The sequence below is a fragment of the Syngnathus floridae genome, chromosome 14 (genome assembly GCF_059516105.1).
Source record: "Syngnathus floridae isolate MCC-2025c chromosome 14, RoL_Sflo_1.0, whole genome shotgun sequence".
Classification (NCBI taxonomy): domain Eukaryota; kingdom Metazoa; phylum Chordata; class Actinopteri; order Syngnathiformes; family Syngnathidae; genus Syngnathus; species Syngnathus floridae.
The window spans coordinates 2173636-2193061 of record NC_142426.1 but is presented as its reverse complement, the minus strand read 5'-3'; the positions used below and the strand labels follow the sequence as shown (position 1 = coordinate 2193061).

The 19426-nt window shown below is 45.5% G+C and overlaps 2 protein-coding genes across 8 annotated transcripts in view; one reads left to right on the top strand and one right to left on the bottom strand.

The window, feature by feature from the left end:
• Positions 1-19426, top strand: part of kiaa0040 (KIAA0040 ortholog) — a 31789-nt gene that overhangs the window by 9593 nt on the left and 2770 nt on the right. For 4 of the 6 annotated variants that reach the window (XR_015862864.1, XR_015862863.1, XR_015862861.1 and 1 more), the window contains 3 exons: positions 113-4655; positions 5581-5711; positions 10001-10535. The gene's annotated coding sequence lies outside the window, so the exon portion shown is untranslated. Of the gene's footprint in view, positions 1-112; positions 4656-5580; positions 5712-10000; positions 10536-19426 lie in introns of those variants that run through there. The other 2 variants (XR_015862860.1, XR_015862862.1) reach the window with 2 other exon arrangements.
• Positions 2696-19093, bottom strand: tnn (tenascin N). Of its 2 annotated transcripts, none has more exons than XM_088397488.1 (19): positions 18875-19093; positions 13953-14135; positions 13683-13877; positions 13111-13485; positions 12018-12151; positions 11802-11931; positions 11111-11293; positions 10932-11021; positions 7549-7812; positions 7186-7449; positions 6846-7109; positions 6505-6768; positions 5553-5683; positions 4698-4836; positions 4483-4634; positions 4249-4345; positions 4021-4185; positions 3678-3841; positions 2696-3552 (listed from the first exon to the last, which is right to left on the bottom strand). In XM_088397488.1, the coding sequence occupies exons 2-19, from the start codon at positions 14131-14133 to the stop codon at positions 3397-3399; spliced, it is 3348 nt and encodes a 1115-aa protein (XP_088253614.1). In that variant the 5' UTR covers positions 14134-14135; positions 18875-19093; the 3' UTR covers positions 2696-3396. The 2 variants fall into 2 exon arrangements, with proteins under 2 accessions (XP_088253614.1, XP_088253613.1); XM_088397487.1 differs by lacking the exon at positions 18875-19093 and adding an exon at positions 18741-18757.

Below are 19426 nucleotides of genomic sequence, written 5' to 3'. Positions count from 1 at the left end.
ATCTGACAGGGCGATGCTCACCAATAGTAGCTAGCCGCTGTGATCAAGTAAGCAAGTGACCGACAACTTGGGGTGCTCTTTGAGTTTCTAACATTTGTTTCTGTTTCTGCAGATGGTGATCGGGATGTGACACGACCTGATCAGAGGTGAACGGACCGCTGTGGCATCGCTCTGAAGTCGCCGAGCTCTGAGGGAGACCCGCTTCCCTGGAGGCGTCAACCTGCGCAGCTTCAACGTGTGAATTTGATTTTTTTTTAATTTATTTATAAATTACACCAGCGGTGACCCAATGTCTGCTTGAGGGCTGCATACTGAAACTAATTCAGAATTCTTTGACGCAAATTCATTAAATCAATCACGAAATGTTGCCATTGATAATTAGTGCTACAAAGCAGTGTCGTGTTCAGTCGTGTGGTGTGTTGATCAAGTTGCCCCGAGGCTGCCATTTGGACACCAATGGTGACGTGTGTGTGTGTAGGGCTGCACGTGTATTGGAAAACTGCCATATGGTGGTCTAGGTTATTGACATGCACTTTAAGACAGCAAAGATTTTTTTTTTCCTCATGTCTCAAATGAAACATGTTTTCTTGCCTAACTATTTGTAATGAGTTAAGACGATAAGTCATTGATGTAAGTTAAAGTAAACTAATCTAACTGATCTCATTGCAATCAAATAGTTAACCCCCATCGAAGAATTTTGCACAACTTGCCTCAATACAGTGGTCTGGCCCAATACTGCCATATCATTGATTTTCCAAAATGTGCAGCCCTCATTGAGTGCCAAACGTGCAATGACGGCAAGCGACCGCGCAAGCGACCGCGCAAGCGACCGCGCAAGCGACCGCGCAAGCGACCGCGCAAGCGACCGCGCAAGCGACCGCGCAAGCGACCGCGCAAGCGACCGCGCAAGCGACCGCGCAAGCGACCGCGCAAGCGACCGCGCAAGCGACCGCGCAAGCGACCGCGCAAGCGACCGCGCAAGCGACCGCGCAAGCGACCGCGCAAGCGACCGCGCAAGCGACCGCGCAAGCGACCGCGCAAGCGACCGCGCAAGCGACCGCGCAAGCGACCGCGCAAGCGACCGCGCAAGCGACCGCGCAAGCGACCGCGCAAGCGACCGCGCAAGCGACCGCGCAAGCGACCGCGCAAGCGACCGCGCAAGCGACCGCGCAAGCGACCGCGCAAGCGAGACTTTTGTGCTTGTCTTGCAAGGTGGAATAGACGATGTATGAAACGAAGAGCCGGTGGACGGAGGCCACCAGACCCGCGATTGGTGAGCGGGGTGCAAAGGAAGGAATCACCCAAAGAAAGCGGTGCTAGTAGAATTTTTTCCCCTTGCCAAAACCACCACAATATGTCTGCCTTCCCGGATTGCTGGGGCAGTGGATCGGACGAGTGCCTGCACAGAGAGGGACTGGACAGGACCGCGAGACCAAATGTTTGTTGCGTAACGGAACGAGCGGGCGGGCGGGCACTATCTTTGAATGGATTTGGTCCGATTTGGACATGACGTAACACATACGTTGCATTCACCAGTTTGAACAACACGGAAATGGCACACGGATAATATAAAATAATAAAAAATGGTTTAGTTGACTAGAGTCAAACTAACATTTCCTATAGTCAGACAAACACGCGCTTATCGGCGGCGTCATTTACGAACCTTCTACAGACAGACGAATGAAAAAATGCTGGCCAGCATTAAAAAAAACGGCGAAAGACACTTAAAATACCACCAAAACGCGCAACGACTCAAACTGATTTGTGGTGTGCCATGCCGAAACCTCAAGCACTCCCTAGACAGCGAAAATCCTGCAAGAAATTATAAATGGCATCGTAAGAAACTGCAAACATAAATGGCCTGCGGCCTACAATTTACCTCCAGGCCCACCGTCGTGGTGGACGTGACCTTGCTGAGTCACGAGAGTACGACAATCCTGCGACAAACAAAATAAAAAATAATAAAAATAAGGCTTGTGAGAAAAGGCAACAAAGCGTGCCAATCGTGCAACAAACACGGCATCCGTCGTGAAAAACGGCAGGAGACGACAAACATTTGCTAGCATGCTCGCTTACCTGAGAAACCGTCCGCCGCCGCCACGCGCTCGGTGGCACCTGCATATGATAACTCCCCTTGAGCGAGCACGCCTGTCTTCAATTGACCTAAAGCCCTGACGTCACATCCGTCGATTCAAATCTTCGTCTCCTTATCGTCCAACGGCGCTCGGCACACTGACGCCACCAGGTGGTCGCCTGTCATGGTGACTACTGTGGAAAGGGTTGCTTCGGACTATCCGTTGAAACTTTGAACACCCAACATGTTTGGATGGAGGATACCCTATCAATAGGACCAAATCTCCTTTTGTTTCCGAGCAGGCTCTGCTATTTTATTTTTGGGGAAACTATTTGGAAAGAACTGCCCACGTGCAGTTCCTGTAAGTTGCTCAACTTTGTTATGAGGAAACATTAGTCATCACTTGATGGAGTGCTGTGGTGCTAGGAGTCCTTTTTCTTGGTTTGGTTTGAAAGCCCAACCCTAGTATGAAGAGTGTAGCGTACAGTCACTAGCACGTCTAAGGGTTAATGCTCATTCTTCGGTTCGCTAACGTGATGTGACAACGTGCGTGCGTGCGCGTGCGTGTGTGTGCATGCGTCAAGCCTGCGCAAGCTCATCTTAAGAAAAACACAAGCGAAGGAAATGTTTTTTTATTTTATTCCGTTTAATATGACAACACTCATTAACATTGGGGAAAATCTTGTACCGCTTCCTAAGAAAACAAATTAAAAACATAAGATAAAGGCAGATCCGATCATTGGTGGAAAATCAGCTTGACCATTTTTTGATTTTGTTGTGATCCACGACAACTTTCAGGTGGGCTGCAGTCATGGGTTAGGTTTGTCTGACCCACCGTTTCCTCCACATCTATCTATGCCACAGAAATATAGAGACAGACAAAACAATTCAATCGAGATGGCAGAAGTTACAAGTGTGTCAACCTGATCCCACACATACAAGAAAATATGTGCTCAACTCCACTGGGATGAGATCATCGTTATTTCTGGATATACTCATTTCATTTTTTGGGACATTTTTCTTTGGTGGCATCACATTTTTCTGATGTCAAATTTGTGCCTTGGCTCAAGAAAGGTTGGGAATCATTAGAAGAACTTGCTTGTTACTCAACAACCAGACTTGAGAGGAACCTTGAAAGCAAATCGAGCAAAATGAATTCAATTCAAAACTTTTAACAAGCAGACCGACCGCTCTGATGTATTTTTGACAGAAATTGTGCAAACAAAAAGTTTTCGAACAAATTGAACTTCCCAACTGATTATTTTGCACCAAGTCCGAGCAAATTCTTCAGAAGCCCAGGCTGACTACGATATGCGTCTCTTCTACTTCTCCTGGCGGTGGACAGCATTGTGTCGGCTCTTCTCTCTGGCCAACAACGATCGTCTCTTCCTGCTGGAGAACGCTCCCACCGGCCGGATCTTCATCTCGGTGAAGTCCAGGGACACCAGGTGGCCTTTCCACGGCTCCCAGTTGACCCCCTATAAGTGTCAGATGTCCAAATATGGTCAATTGTACTTCCCCCCCCCACAAACTGAGGCGATAAGGATCATTATCCTCGTGACGACTTGACTGCTTGGAAGTGTGCATGAGGCTGATCACTCACCAGACTGTGCCTGTTGTCTCCCCATTTGCCGTTGAGATTGGCCAGGTGACAGTTTTTGTACCACCAGGCCCCGCGGTGCGTAAGGGCGCAGTTGCCCAGGGCGATGTCGTTATCCGAGTCGATGGTGGTCCACGGCCGACCTTGGTGGTAGGTCATGGCGTCACCTCGGGAGCGACAAAGACAGACGCCATTGATCCAGCGCAAGTAAATACTTCCCAACCTCACTGTGTCATCATCACCTTCGAGCGGCTCGTCGGATGAATATCGACACGGATGCCGCGGTGTTGTTTTTTTTACCACATTGAGGCATTCGGCAAGAAGCCAATAAAAAAAAAACGCGCACCTGCTGTCCCTCTGTAGTTGCCGATGGTGAGCGCAAACTTTTGCCTGGCGCTGGCGATCTTGAAGTTGTCGTAGACGGCGTAGGCCCTCTCGGGCCCCAGGCCCAACTCGAACCTGGCCTCATAGCGGATGGGCGTGTTGGTCATCTGGTATATCTTGTCCAGCCCTGAAAGCGACAAAACAAAGATAGCTCAGTGTGCCGGACTTGGCAAGATTTTGGAGTTCTCACCCATCCAAAACTCATCCGTCGCGTTGCCGAAACCGGCCACGTAGGGTCTCCAGCGTTTCATGAAGTCTAGTTTGCCGGTGGTGCGACGCTGCAGGACCTGGAAGAACACATATGAAGAAGCATATAACAAATCATTTTGGATGGCTTGGGCAGTAGGTTACTGAATAGGCGTATATCATTGCTACATTGAAAGAAAGAGGAAAAAAAAAATGGGTTGGGGGCGGAGCAGCGTACCAGCCAGCCGCCTCTATCAGTATCCATGTCACAGTAGGCTTCGATTGGTTTGGAGTTGTCATTATTGATGTATACGGTGTAGACTCCGCTCTTTTTGATGCCATTTTTCAGGATCTGGAGGCAGTCCATTGGGAAGGGGTAGAGGAGGCCAACTACGGAATGGATCAAAACAGGTCAAAAACATTCAACCGAACCCAAACTTGCATGATGCAGACCTGTTTTGAAGACAATTTCCACCGCTTTGCTCCTCTGGTTTCCTCCATAAGCCATGATGCTAACTACGTATCTCTTCGCCATCTGGAGGCTAGACATGACAAAGCTGGTCTCTCTGGCTCCAAGCTGCTTCTCAACAGTCTGACAGACACGCAACACAACAAATTAGGAATGGGAGTAACCAGGAACAGTTTCATCCGTTCCAGACTTTGTGGACTCAAAATGCAAATACATGAAATAGAGCCACATGACATGCTTGCCTTTTGACATTTTGGGCTATTTGAACAAAACCACATCATGTTATCAAACACTTGGGAGTTGGGATAGGTTGTGAACAAAATGTAGAACATATCACCTTTATTACCCAAAGGCCAAAAGGAGGTCTGCATTTGATTAACAAACCCAAACGTAACAAGATTAGGCGCTTTATGACCACAAGAGAGCAGCCTTGCACAGACCTTGAATGTGAAAAAATGAAGACAAGGCATTCCCAGTAAAGACTAGAATAAGTGAAAATTCTATATACATTTAGATAGATAGATAGATAGATAGATAGATAGATAGATAGATAGATAGATAGATAGATAGACAGACAGACAGACAGACAGACAGACAGACAGACAGACAGACAGACAGACAGACAGACAGACAGACAGACAGACAGACAGACAGACAGACAGACAGACAGACAGACAGACAGACAGACAGACAGACAGATAGATAGATAGATAGATAGATAGATAGATAGATAGATAGATAGATAGATAGATAGATAGATAGATAGATAGATGTGATGCTGCCTCAGCAGTTTAAATATTGCTTTCTTTTTTTTAATGTCGGATGCGTGTCTAACTCACCTCCATGTTGCCATCCTCGTCCCTGTAGGTTAGGATGTAGCCCTCGATGTCAGCGAAAGGTGCAGCCCAGGTCAATTGAGCCGACTCCGTGGTGACACTCAAAGCCTGCAAGTCCTTTGGAGCGTCAATGTCTGTCAGTTGGATGACAACACACGACAAGTGAGTGCTCATTCATGGCGATAATGTCATTCGTTTGGATTTGGGCTGCTGTAAAGCTTGAAATGGCAAAAGACCATCGATCATCCCACTGGTTTAGTCGATGGTATTTTTTGTTTTCTGGCTTCGTCTACTTGACGCTCAGGACCAAAGCTGACAATTATGTGCATGCATGGTTTTCATATGCTTTGTGAGGATGAACTAGTAATTAGCCTGTCCTGTTTGAAAATCAACACTGAGCTGATTTGTTTGACACATGCGCACAGGGTCGAGTAATTATTGTATGGGGACTGAACATTATACAGCTATCCGAATTTTTGGTTGTCAGCTGAAGGTGAACCCGGCTGACTTTGGGTGGGCGGTGAGTTGGCGGCAAACTCACATCAATTATAGCCCTTCAATTAATTGACATATTTGGCCACTCACAAATGAATTATTTTTTTTATTGCGTGAGCACTGATGGTTGGCAGCTTGACGGAGGCCATATCAAAATACGGCCTACCGGTAGAATGAACTTTTCACCACTTCAGGCGTGTTTTGCTTAAAGAAACGTTTGTTCATGTGCCACTGCTGCTGCTGCTGCTGCTGCTGCCCCATACACAACGTACAGTATCTATTAAAGTCTGGGAAGCTTGCCCTGCCAAAATAAAGGATTGTGCTACTTCCTGAGGATTTGACTAATAAAATGCTAGTATTGAGTGTATCATCGCTTAGGAAGTACATGTGGAATGTTTGGCATATGAGAAGTGGTTCCCAGCTATCCTTCAAACAATCCATAGATTGAGTCATGTGGAACCTGTCTCCGCTTGCACTGAGATCTTCCTGCTGCTTCTGCCTCCTTTGACGGCCCAGATGTAGACAGTGTAGACGACGCCTGGCCTCAAACCGGTCAGACTATGAGAATGACTTTGGGGACCCACGCCGATTTCCCCGCTAGCGCCCTCCGAGGAACTGTAGCTGAGGACATAGCCGTCGATTTCTGCCTGGGTGCCATCCCAGGACACCATGAAGCTGCTCTCGGTTTGGTCTCGAGCTATAGGGTTAGCAGGATCGTCCAGCTCTGTGGGAAGATATTGGAATATGCGGTTGATGCCACCGACGCAAGTGGTATCGTCGCAAGAAAGGTCAGAATGGAACCTGTCTCTGCTTGTGTGGAGATCTTTCGGCTGGCTCTGCTTCCTTTGATGGCCCAGATGTAGACTGTGTACACCACGCCAGGCCTCAAGCCCGTTAGGACGTAGGAACTGATGTCCGGCCCCAGAGAGATCTCATCGCCGGAGCCCTCCGAGGAGTGGTAGGTGAGGACGTAGCCGTCGATTTCTGCCTGGACACTGTCCCACGACACCATGAAGCTGTTCTCGGTCTCATCGTGGGCTATGAGATTAGCAGGAGCATCGGATTCTAGAGGGAAAAATTAGAAGACAAGGTTGACCCACAATGAAGGTTTTGTCCAGAGGAGAGAAGTCATATTGAAGACCTGTTTCTGCTTGTGTTGAGATCTTTCTGCTGGCTTGGTTTCCTTTGACAGCCCAGATGTGGACTGTATAGGTAACCCCAGGCCTCAAACCCTTTATCGTGTGCGAACTTCTGTCAGGCCCAACTGGGATTTCCTCGCTCAAGCTGTCAGAAGAACGGTACGTTAGCTTGTAGCCGTCAATTTCTGCTTGGACGCTCTCCCATGACACTTTGAAGCTGCTCTCTGTTTCTTCCTGGGCCATGAGGTTAGCGGGACCGTCCATCTCTATATTAAGGCCATGGTTCAGGTTAGTCAACAAAAGGTTGAAACACCTCAAAATGTCGGACGGGATGAGTCCTACTCTGGAGATCCTTTCAAGTTTACCTGTCTCAGCCATGGTGAAAGTCTTCCTGCTGACCTTATCACCCGTGAAGGCCCAGATTTCAATGGTGTAGACCACACCGGGCTTTAGGCCAACCAGTCTGTATGAAGTCACGTCGCGCCCAACGGGGATCTCGCCGCTGGAGCCCGCATCCGAGGTGTATGTCAACATATAGCCTTGGATTTGGGCCTGGACCGGGCCCCAAGAAACGGTGGCGGTGTCCTCTGCTACCTGAGTGGTGATCAGGTTTGTCGGGGCGTCGATGTCTAAGAAGGTAGAGATTGGAAGAATGTGATTTCAAAATTGAATTGCCTCAAGTGAGAAATGATCTCAGTCTCAAGGTGATTGATTGAAGGCCCCCAATTCATTGATGACAACCTTCAATAAAACCATAACCCGTGACAGATCAGTAAATGCTCCCAAAAAGGAAATGATTGATTAATTGCCCCCCAGTTCATTTATGAAGGCCCATTTAAAGAACACAAATGTCAAAGAACAAGTAGATGTCCATTTGATTGTTAAAAGGTGTGTTTTTATGATATACTTTGATCTTTTGTGGTCATAAAAATCTGAACATTCTTCGATGAGGTGTCATTAATCTTTGTACACTTTGACTTTTTAAACACGGGAGGGAATAAAAACATCATATACAGTACGGTCCTTTATGGTTTTATCAGGAGGGCCATAAATCAATCGGCACTGGGATCTATGGCAGGGCAATCAATTACATTTTGACAAGTGGACTTTTCGATCGCTTTCGTTTCATGTATGGTAGAAACAGTAAGTAGGAACTCGGCCAACAAACTCCATTGCGATCAATAAGCAAGATAGCCCGTTCTGGCTTCCAAATAAATCATTGGGAAGTTTCGACCATGCTTAGAAGACAAGCTCAGTAGACGTAAATTGGAAAGCATCTCGCGTCATGAATCGAGAATCCTAGGATGACGTCATCATCAATGTCAACTCCATATGTCACAGTATGCATCTGGCTTTTACAAAACTGCCAGCGACTAGCGTGATGAGCGTTTGTCGGCGTCTTGCCAGGAACCTGCGGTCACAAAGCCCGACCGCTGACGTCATAGAGGGCTGCCCTCTGGACCTGCTTGTCAGGCATCAGGTTTGAGAAAAAAAACAAAGCTCCGATCTCGACCTCTATTACATGAATCAACTCGGGATGGCAGTTATTTTTGAGAAGCACTTCCCACAACATTGATTCCTTGAATTTGTTCATTTGTTTGACCAAAAATGGAGATAAGCAGTTCAATATCAGAGGAACATTCTTTCATCCACCTGCGGGCGGGATTCCTAGCCCAAAAGATGCCACTTTCCAAACCACGGATGAAAAGAAGCAGGGTCAGAGGAAGGCTTTCCACTTCAATTGTAGGACACAAAAAAAAAAAAAATCCTCCTTTATGTTGAACAAGAACACTATCTGAGTCACTCTCGGAGACATTTGTGGAAAAGCAAACGCAAGCGTCGTACGGCTTTGCACACACAGAGGGCCGATCCGATGTATGTAACATATGTGCTATCGCAGGAGACGTGAGCCATGCATGATGACAGGCGTCAGTGTGTGTTGAGAGAAGATGGATGACGGAGGAGGCTGCCATACAAGCTCCCAGCAGAGACACCAGAGATGAGGGCAAATGTAAAAGCAATCATCATTAGGGAGGATTCCTTTGTGATGCACTTCAAGGCTTGTCTGGTGTCACCATGCACTTGCTTGGATGAACACTGATCCACGATATGTGCAGGAGAAGAAAACCAAATGCCGTCCATCTGTTAAACTCTATTTCCTTCTTAGCCACTAACTGCTTTGCCTCTCACACCTCACAATCTTAAGCTATTTTTAAACTCATTTTTGTACTGTTTGAAACATTTGTTTTGCTTTTCAACTGGTAAGGTTTGGTTTACCTATAAATATAAATCAGCAGAACAGCACTGACAAAGCAAGGGGGAGGGTCAGGGGGCACGCCTCCCCCGAAATATGCTAGGACCACCTCAGGTGTCAGGCCCGATAATCGACTTCATGGTATTTTCTGATTTTTTCGGGAATTGTTTTCCACATTTCCACCCGTCCCCCATGGGGAACATATAATGAATCTCTAACAGCATTTTTTGAAGAATTTTAGGGGTGTTGTAAAAAAATATTTTGCGGGAAAGAAATCCGAGCTCCGCCAGTGCAGAACAGTACGAACCGTCAGATTTTTTGCCTGCAATGTTTTTGGGGGAAAAAGCAAGTTATGCAAAAAAAGCCTTTAAGTCGCAATATTATTTCTACAAATAGAACAAAGCCACATGTATATTCCACCTAAAGCAAAACCAAATGCACATAATGTGCAGCAGACATGTCTGACCAGAGCGAGGACGAAAGAATAATTCCGCAGCCGTTCTGTGGGTCCTTGTGTGTTATTCTTCTCTCCTCCCTTGACATTTTGCCTTTTTTCCCCACAGAGGACGACGTAAGACAACCTTGGACTGATAAGCCAGACAGACGTCCCACAGGACCATATAAGGTGTCCCCCATAATACCAAGACTCAACATGCTTTAACCGGGTCCAGCTGCTTCTGGTCAGACGGGCCTTGCCGGTGAATTCATTCAATGTAAATAAGTAGCAGCTGCAGCGCTAAGCTCCGTTTTATTTTCTAGCACGTTGGACATGTTCACTCCAAGTGGCTTTGATTAGACACTTTTGCTCAAAATTGGCATGCCTGAGAAAATCTTTCATTGGGGACACACGCCTCTAGAACATTCACAATTTCGTTCGAACAATTTGTCTCAATTTTGCTCATTTGCCTACTTTTGACCTATACAGTAGCAGTAGGGTCGGATATGTCTGTCTGGTTTCATAATCTCACATGGGCAGGTGATGAGAAGAAAAAATAACAACAGGAAGCTTCAGAATAAGAGCGGTAAAATCCATTCAATTGTCTGGCTCGGGGTTTCCAAGACATCAATATTCAAATAAACAGTTGGAATGATTCAATATATTCAATCGAATGCTTTGGAAAGGAATGGTATACTACCTCAGATGGCCTCAAGCATCAGCGAGCATCTTGCAGTCATTACACCAATCATATCACCTTTCCCGCACTTAGCATGAGAAGCGTTATGAGCTTGTAAATTCCAACCCTCTATGTCATTAACCCATAATTGCAGCTCTCATTGGTGGGACCGTATTCCTTAATCGTTCCGTTGTCGTTGGCCGCCCGAGGAGGGTCATATCGTGTGTCAACGAGATTCTGCTTTTGCTATTCCTTTCTGGCTTGTTTGCTTTTATGACTATTGGAGCAGGCACGTTCGGTAGCGGCCCGATTAAAAGCGAGTATTCTCAGGAGAGGCTCATCAGGTGGATTCCCTTCATAGATACAGATTGAGACTGACCTGTAGAAGCTGTGATGGAAGAAGAATTGCCCTTCACCGGTCCTTTGATGGCCTGCACTGCAATCAAGTATTCTGTTCCCGGAAACAAACCTGAAGAGGAAAAAAAACATATCAGATTTCAATTCTGCTCAGTACACGTTCACCTCCAATTTGGCAATATAAAATGTGCAGCTGCTCACCCACGATGGTGTGTTTGGTTCTCGCCTCTTGGCTTCTCGGTACATTCAGCTCCGCCTCCTGACCTGATGGGTCAGTATGCGTGAGGCGAAAGTGATCCACCTCAGTTTGGGGGTTGCGCCAATCCACCTGGATTGAGACGTCGGTCCGGTCAAGAACTCGGATGTCGTTGACTGTTGAGACGCCTGGAAGGCAACAAAATGTTCTTGTCCGTGCATTTTTTTGGGTACTCAATATGTGAACTTCCAGCCAAGTGAAGCACTGAAATGCGACTTTTGGAGAACTGTTGAACTCCTTTCAAGCAGCCTCTGCTATCTAACACGTGGCCCCTTCTGTTGTCGTCTGAAGTTCGCAAGCAGCCAAACATCTGCCCGCAGCTGGCTAACAGTCAAAAGTCAGATGCGTTACAAGGAACACCATGTGAATGTTCCAATCTGCTCCGTCTGTCTGTCTGCCTGGCGCTAATTCTGTAGCACAATCTCCTTCTACACACCTCGGTCTCCCTACCACATCAGTCAAGAAGTCCAATTGACATTAAACACATCCGTGCAGCAATTACGAAACGACAAACCAAATCTTAATGAAACACTTTCTGTCTTTAAATAGGAACGAGACACTGTTTGTGGTATGCTAAAGATCGGATCAGATCAAGGAGCTCCTCAGAAGGGGTTTCAGGGTAGGTGGCAGCCTCACCAGTGGTGGCTTCAATTTCCTCCGCTCCACTTTGGAAGCCTCTGATAACAGCGTGGACTTCAACAAAATAGCTAAGCCCAGAAGTCAGGCCTGTGATGAGATGGGAGTTTTCCGTGCTGGGAACACGGACCTAGGAGGCAGATTGTTGCAATAACATTTGTTTCAAAGAAACATCTGCTCTCATTTTCAAATCCGTACGTACGGTGAAAAATGTACCTGCTTCAAGGAACTTCCCTGACCTCGGGGATGATAGGTTAAAACATAATAATCAGCCCCAGGAACCGGCAACCACTGGACCAGGACGGAGACGTCAGTGGTCTGGACCACCCTCAGACCTTGAGGACTGAGCACTGAAAAATACACAAATATGGATGTCCAATGCTTTAAGGTTGAAACTCAGCATATGAGATATGATTTTAAAGGAGAACGCAAGGACATTTCACTTGACGATGCGCTGACACGTACATATTGTCGGGTATTTTAAATCACGTTAGCGTTAGCAACAGCACGATGTTATTTTCAAGGCCTTTGTCATGCTACCAGAATGTAAAGCTCTTTGGTGATGATGGAACAAGTGATGTCAAGAGGGTGAATCGGAAGGTATGTATACATAACTACGCCGGTGTAGCGTGACAACGCAGCGGCCAAGACACGGCAGACGGCCAGTCGGCAACGCACGCTACTGAGGCCGCTAAGCTTTCCGCAGATGAGACAACCTCTGCGGTGGTGGATTAATAGTCAATGAATCTTTAGATTCAAATAAAGAAAGCTTTGCATGCAGAAACCTGAGAAGAGGAAAATATCTGTGCTGTATAGTTGACATGAGTAGACAGGAACGCTCAACTCTCGGCAGTACGAATTTGAGCAGTTTCCTGTATAGGTCACTGGTGCACGGTGGGTGGCAAAACTCCTGAGACCTTAAATATCAGGACACCTAAATAATTTAAAGGTGTGATTGTCCCTCAACATACAGACAAGGTTACAGCCATACCGCCGTGGTGTCCGAGGGTTAGGGCGCGGTTCTCATGGTTACGCTATCAACACCAAGTCAAAACCAAAGGTGGTCGGTCTTTTTTGGTAGGGTAAGCACAAAAGGTCTGGAAACAAATGGAACACGTTACCGTTCCAAGCATACCTCAAAATAGCAAAACACAATATTATGATTGAAGCGGACTATTTTCAATCTGAAAGAGCAATGCAGCGTCAGGTTAAATATTTGGCAAATCCTAGACTTTCTTCTACAGAAATCATTATATGCGCAGCTATAGAGATATTCGTCCTTGACATAAGAGAAAACAAAGTAGCTTACCTAATGAACAGTCCTCCCCGTAAAAACCCTGGTCGCAGACGCACTGGCCGTCAAAACAAAGGCCGTTGCGGTTGCAGTCGTGGGGACACTTGTGGACGCTGCAGTCGTCGCCAGTGAAGTGTGGGAAGCACGCGCATTTTCCGTCCACGCAGCGGCCCTTGTCGTTGCAGTTGTCGGGGCACATAAGCTGGCTACAGTCTTCTCCCGTGTAGCCCTGATGGCAGATACACTTGCGATCCACGCAACGGCCGTTGTCATTGCACTCGTCCGGGCAGGAGGATACGGAGCAGTCCGGGCCTTCCCAGCCTGGGTAACAGAAGCAGCTGCATGTGTCCTGCTGATAGGTACCATGCCCGCTGCAACTTGAGTCTACACCTGGACAAGCAATAGAAAATGGTCAACTCCCTCCCGCCTGTCGGTGCTTCACGTTTCCGGCAAATCCTCGGCTCATAGGAAAGTCGTCGTCCATTTCAAGCGAATACGGCCCATCTGGACTGACAAACCCTGTCCACGCCAGGGTGAGTTTATATATGTATGTATATATATATATATATATATATATTGGGTCCTACCTGCTCCATTGCCGCAGCATCCCTGAGCACACTGGCTCTTGAGGTAGTTGACTTCCTCTTCCAAGCCATTCACTCTGTACAGGAGCGATTTAAAGCTCTCGGACTCCCCGCAGTCACACGTGGGCGACTGCAACCTGATGTTGTGCCTGAAGACGATGTCGTTCTCTCCATTGGTTGCACTCGCCGTCTGCAGACCTACAACATATGGCCCAATAACACTTGCTCTAGTACACTTGAGTCATTATGTAGCCATATCTTGTTTCTTAGCACCTTTTTCATCCTGGCTCGCCTCCAGTTTGCAAGCGGACACCCCCGGAACGTCAATATTATAGACGTGGCTGAATGTGACGGCTTGCTCCGGTGCTGAGGAATCCACTTTGGTAGCAAAGCCCAAGTGCCAGATGGTGCACAGGAGGGCCAGCAGGGCCCTCCATTGGGTTCTAGTGGTCATGGCTGAAGGAGAAGATCAGAGAAAATTAGAAAGAAATCCAGGATTTCCTTGGGGATCGCAAAGTCATCTACTGAACCGTAACCGCATTAGTTCATTCCGAGGCAAAAGAATATATTGCTGATTTTAAAGCCGCTCACCATTAATGAACTTTTGCAGGGCTAGTCAGCTGTCTAATTAAAGGACTAAATCAGCAATTTGGCGTAAAGCGTGTGAGAATCGTAATTACGAGAACCCTTGCGAGATTAAAACAGAAACATTGGCTCAATAATCGAGATTACTACTCCTTCTGACGTGATTCTTGGACATCTTTGGCATGAGCTTTGTGTGTTGGGAAAACTGCAGATGTTTGCTGACTGGAAGCATGGCACGGTTGCCAGCTTGAAAAGGGGTCACCATTAAATATCCTTGGCACTCGTTTACAGAGAACCGAGGACAGAAATGCTCTTGACGATTATTCCTTCGGTATATTTAGCAGTCGTGCTGTTTAGTTCTTTGAATAAAACGAAACCCGCTGTGTGGTTGTGCGATGTCTTTTTGGAAGGAAAAGTCTTGTAACCAAACCAGCGGCGCTATTCATTTTGCCCAGTCAAACATTTTGACCTGCTCCTTCTGTTGTACAGGACAGGGTTCAATGATGTCATTGCGTTTAGCCAAACTGATGTCATGTCAACCAACCCAAATGCCTGCTGCGGCTTCCCTAAAGTGGGCAAATTACAAAGTCTCAGAAAGCACAGTCACCTCATCTTTTACAAGGTTTCTTTTATCTCAGGTCTGAAAATAACTTTGAAATGAGGCCATGCACCCAGTTTGTTCGCAATACCGATTATAAACCTTTCATAATGGCCAAAGGCTTTCTTACGTTCTCTTGAGTTTGGCTGTAATGTTTCCACTGGTGAAATCAATGACTCATAAAATAATAGATACATTGAGAGGGAAATAAATCAATCATTACATATTTATCATTGTTGTATTGTATTAATACGATATAAATATAGAAATCATGATAATAAAACCCCAACTTCCCTCTTCATTCACCATATTGGCGCTTTCACTGAACTAAGGATATTTACAGATCTCTTTCTGTGACCGTATTGAGCAGAAAGTGCAAAAACAGACCATGAAGAACGTTTTACAACTAAATCCCCTCCAAATCAGCCCACTGGGCCCATTGTGAGCTTTGGCCCTGTGCACTGAAATGTCATCAAGTGGTCTGTAAATGTGCTGATTTCCCCCTCGACGCTAGAATGAAACCATTAGCAGATTATCAGCAAATCTCAGCAGGGAGAAAACGTGACTCCCCCCCCCCGAGTGCTGTGAAGGGATCTTTTCTTTCAATAGCCACCGTAGAAACTTTAGACCTCATTGAATAGTAGTGACTCAGTTGTCCTTGAGCAATTTAAAATGGCGAGCAAATTTGACAACACTATGTTTTGTAAAACTGGACAATGAGCAAGAGTGATGCTTGGGTTTTTGTGTTTTTCACTGCGCCGTAGCGGGTGTGAACACAGTGGACTAGCTTCTTCTCCTTTAAAATTCCTGTCACTATGGTTTGTTGTCTTTAGAGTTTTCCAGGAAACAATGTTGGGATAAGGCTATATCATACTAAATTTGGAAAATGTGAAGTACGGTAAAAAAAAACAATCTTCCATATGCAGTGTACATCCTTCATTGTTCCATTGAGTGTCAGTCACGCTGCTATTGACGTAGCTGCTAAAACTATCGCCATCTGCTCAACACACCCCGCAGTGGAAACAGCAGCCTGATCAAGGTCGTCTGTTCCAAACCATTACTGTTGTCAACTACCACTTGGTGGAAACATGGCTGGAGTCGTTCAAGCTCACGTCGTCAACTTCAAGCCACCGATGTAATTGCTATTGGTCAAAGGTTTGAGGTCGGCGATTGGCGGCTGTGTGAGTCGTGACATCACTACATGTGTGGCGGTCGGCTCGTCCGCTTAAGTGGCTGTTTCTTGAGAATGCGTGAATGAAGAGAAACACCAAAGGAGGTGAGCCAGCCCAATGACAAGCAAAGTGATGAATTCATAAAAAAAGAATTCGGATTCGAAAAGCTGCCTTTTAAACAATACTAATATTGAGAGATGCAAGAGCGTTGTGGAGCTCAAAGATGCTTTAACAAGACTGTCAATTTTATTTAACACTTCTTTCCTTTCACACACAGACACTTTCATTCTTCCTTTGGGACATTTTAAGCAGAGCCGATGGCTGCTCCGGCTTGTTCGGCAATTGGAATGAAAATGTCTATTGGCCGCTAAGTCAGCAGGTACAGTGCCCCCAATTTTGAGCAAAATGATCATGATCATTATTTACGTCATTTCCCAGTACAGCAGTAAAACCACTGTTGTACATTTATTGTTATAGATTACAATGTGCACGTCTATATTTTGCTAGCAGGACAGTTTGATTCAGACTTTGCTGTCAATCATCCAAAAGGAACTTCTGAAAACATATACTTTTTGTTTAACTTTCTAAGATAATGCTTCTGAAGGCAGAACTATATGAACCGTTTCAGTAGCCGGACAGTACCTACAAAGACAGTTTGTCAAGAGTAAAAAAGAAAATCAAAATGTACATATATGCTTAACGCAAACGGAACTCATCTGTATTATAACATGTCTTGAAATAAACGTCGACTGACGATTTTAGTGTGTGGCAAAGTTGAGCACAACATGAGAGGTGTCTAGCCCAGACCACAAAATGAGGTGCTCAGGGGTCACCGTGGCAATGAGCCAGTTGCGTAACATCAACATGATTTTCAAGGTGCTATTTGGAGTTTCAAACGGGAAAGGCACAGACGTCCGCAGACTGCTCAACAAAATCTGCTTTCCTTTCATATTAGGGTTCTGTCAAATATTGCAGTGAAAGAAACAAAAGGAATCATGTTCAGTTGGATCATTTCCCAATAAAATCACATCTCACAAATGAAGTGCCGTCGTGAGGCCAGGAGTGAGCCGAGCCTACTTGGATCCATTTTCCTTCACAAGCGGTGGTGACAGATGCTGCGGTGTTTGTTTGGAAGCTGTGAATGCACAAACATTGACCTGACAGCAAGGCAAGTGTGTGAGGCAAACAGAGGCAGACAACACATCACACAGAGGAGACAGACGGACGGGGAGAGCTATTAAGCTTCCAAACAAAAAAAGCCCAATGCCTCGCCTCCAGATGTTCTGTACAATTCACTGGCCTAGAATGAAGTGCACACATAGCCATTTTCCAAACACATATTAGGATAAGCCCTTCTAGCTTGCGGTGTCCTCGAGATTATTTATAACAATAGATCTAACTTGGCGTAGTACCAAGACTGACCCGTGAGTGGCGACATGGTGCCATAGTTCGTCCAGATTGTCAGAAAATATAAGGAACAAGTTGTAGACAGCTTTTGGAAAAATGGCTCAAAGGATAATCGTTAGATAATCGTTGGATAATCGTTGTTGAATAATCGTTGATTTCAACTCATGTGACTCTTCAAACTTTTGTGCTTCCTTGAGAGGTGCTGTAAAAAGTGGAGATTGAATGAAATGACGTCTTTGTATGATCCCGAGACGCAACCCTTGCAGACAGAGCAGGAAAAGCAATGAGAGTGCTTTTTGTGTGTGGGGCCGCCAGGTGAAAAACTAAGCTCATGAGCCGCAGCCATGAAAGCCGCCGCATTATGCAACCTGAAGGCTTTTTTTTTTGAAAGGGCGACCCATTCACTCGGTCGGGGATGTGGGACTCTCTGTCTCTCCAGCTCTAGAGAGCCGTTCATGGCTGAGGGCCTGCATCTGGAATTCATTTGCAGGGCTTGTGGAGGTCCCCCGAGCAACGCACAGTAGCAGCATTAAATGTAAATCTCCGGGATCAGCAGCAAGCCAATCCAATGGGCCCCTCTTTAATATGAATAGCTACACTTAAACGTGTTAGCATCTTGAGGGAAACGAACGTTGACGGCCAATAAAGGATGATCTCACCCAACGGGGCTTTGAACTGGATGATGGCTCTCCTTTTGGAGAAACTCAAGTCTATTACAGGTGCCCCAGTGGGAGCGACATCATAAATGCAGATTTTCACGGCTTTGTGGATTTTTTTTTTTTTATTTTTTTACTTAATGTTAGCGCTGTATGGGAGGATCAAATGTCTAGCCAGTAGATTTGTTTTCGCATCATTACAATTTTAACGTTCATTAAAATGACAATTACTACTTAAATCTAATTTTTGAAAATCATAGGGTTCATTTATTTTGTTTGCAAAAATCATAGTTGTTTCATATTGCATGTCAAAAATATGACATTGCTTTATTTATTGTGTTGCTAAGATTCAGTCAGTCAGGTCTTAAATTTGATCGTCATCTTTGAAGTCATCTAAAAGCTGTTCTAGTCATTCTTATTCATAATTTAATCATTAATATAAATTAATTATTCATAATTTAATCATTAAATTATGAATAGAACACCTCTCTGACAATGGACATTTTATATTTAATCTCATATTGAAGGGCTAGTCAATGTACTAATTATTCTTTTTTTGCTGTTCAAAAGGATTTTGCCTCAAATAAGTCCATATAATTGTTTTTAATGACATCTAAAAGCACAACAGCTGTTCAACACTCACCTTTATGTTTTAAGATGACGACGCATTCATTCATGGTGTCAAACTGTCAATATTTTCCAGAATTTCAAAAGCATGCAATAATAGCATGCAATTGTATGAATGAATGCAACATGATCATAAAATAAATTCCTCACCCTTGATTGTCGGACTTCTTCTCGTGGCACCTGCTGATGAAGTAAAGACGTCCTCACGACTGGCGATTTTCTCTCTCTCTCTCTCTCTCTCTCTCTCTCTCTCTCTCTCTCTCTCTCTCTCTCTCTCTCTCTCTCTCTCTCTCACTTTGGCTGTTAAACACTCTTCTCTGAATTGCCTCCAGGCCAATGGGCAGTCATTTGGGAGTGTCTCCTCGTGGGATTCCAAGAGGCAGAAAAGAGGAGGAAGTGAAGGAGGAGAGCACTTTTCAGCAGCTTTGAATGTTTTTGTTTTGTTTTTCTTTGACACTCCCCCTCCCGACTATCTCACTTTTCCATCAGCCCAATACTTTCTGTACCTTAAATAATATTAGTCTTGTGTAAGGTTTTGGTTATGGTGGCAAAGGAAGGGGGTAAAAGTCATGTGTTCAGCAGAAAAGATGACTGGATAAAGGCTTATTTCAAGGAGGAAAACCAAAGGCAATGCTTCATTTAGGAGATCAACGGAGAGGGCTTCCATTTCAAATAAGCACAAAACAGATTCTGCCTGCTGAA

Excerpts from the sequence above, each read along its gene's own strand:
- tnn (XM_088397488.1), bottom strand. The coding sequence starts at position 14,133 with ATGACCACTAGAACCCAATGGAGGGCCCTGCTGGCCCTCCTGTGCACC. Across the intron at positions 13,878-13,952 it reads GGCGAGCCAGGATGAAAAAG|GTCTGCAGACGGCGAGTGCA; the intron begins GTGCTAAGAAAC and ends CATATGTTGTAG. Across the intron at positions 13,486-13,682 it reads ATGCTGCGGCAATGGAGCAG|GTGTAGACTCAAGTTGCAGC; the intron begins GTAGGACCCAAT and ends TTGCTTGTCCAG.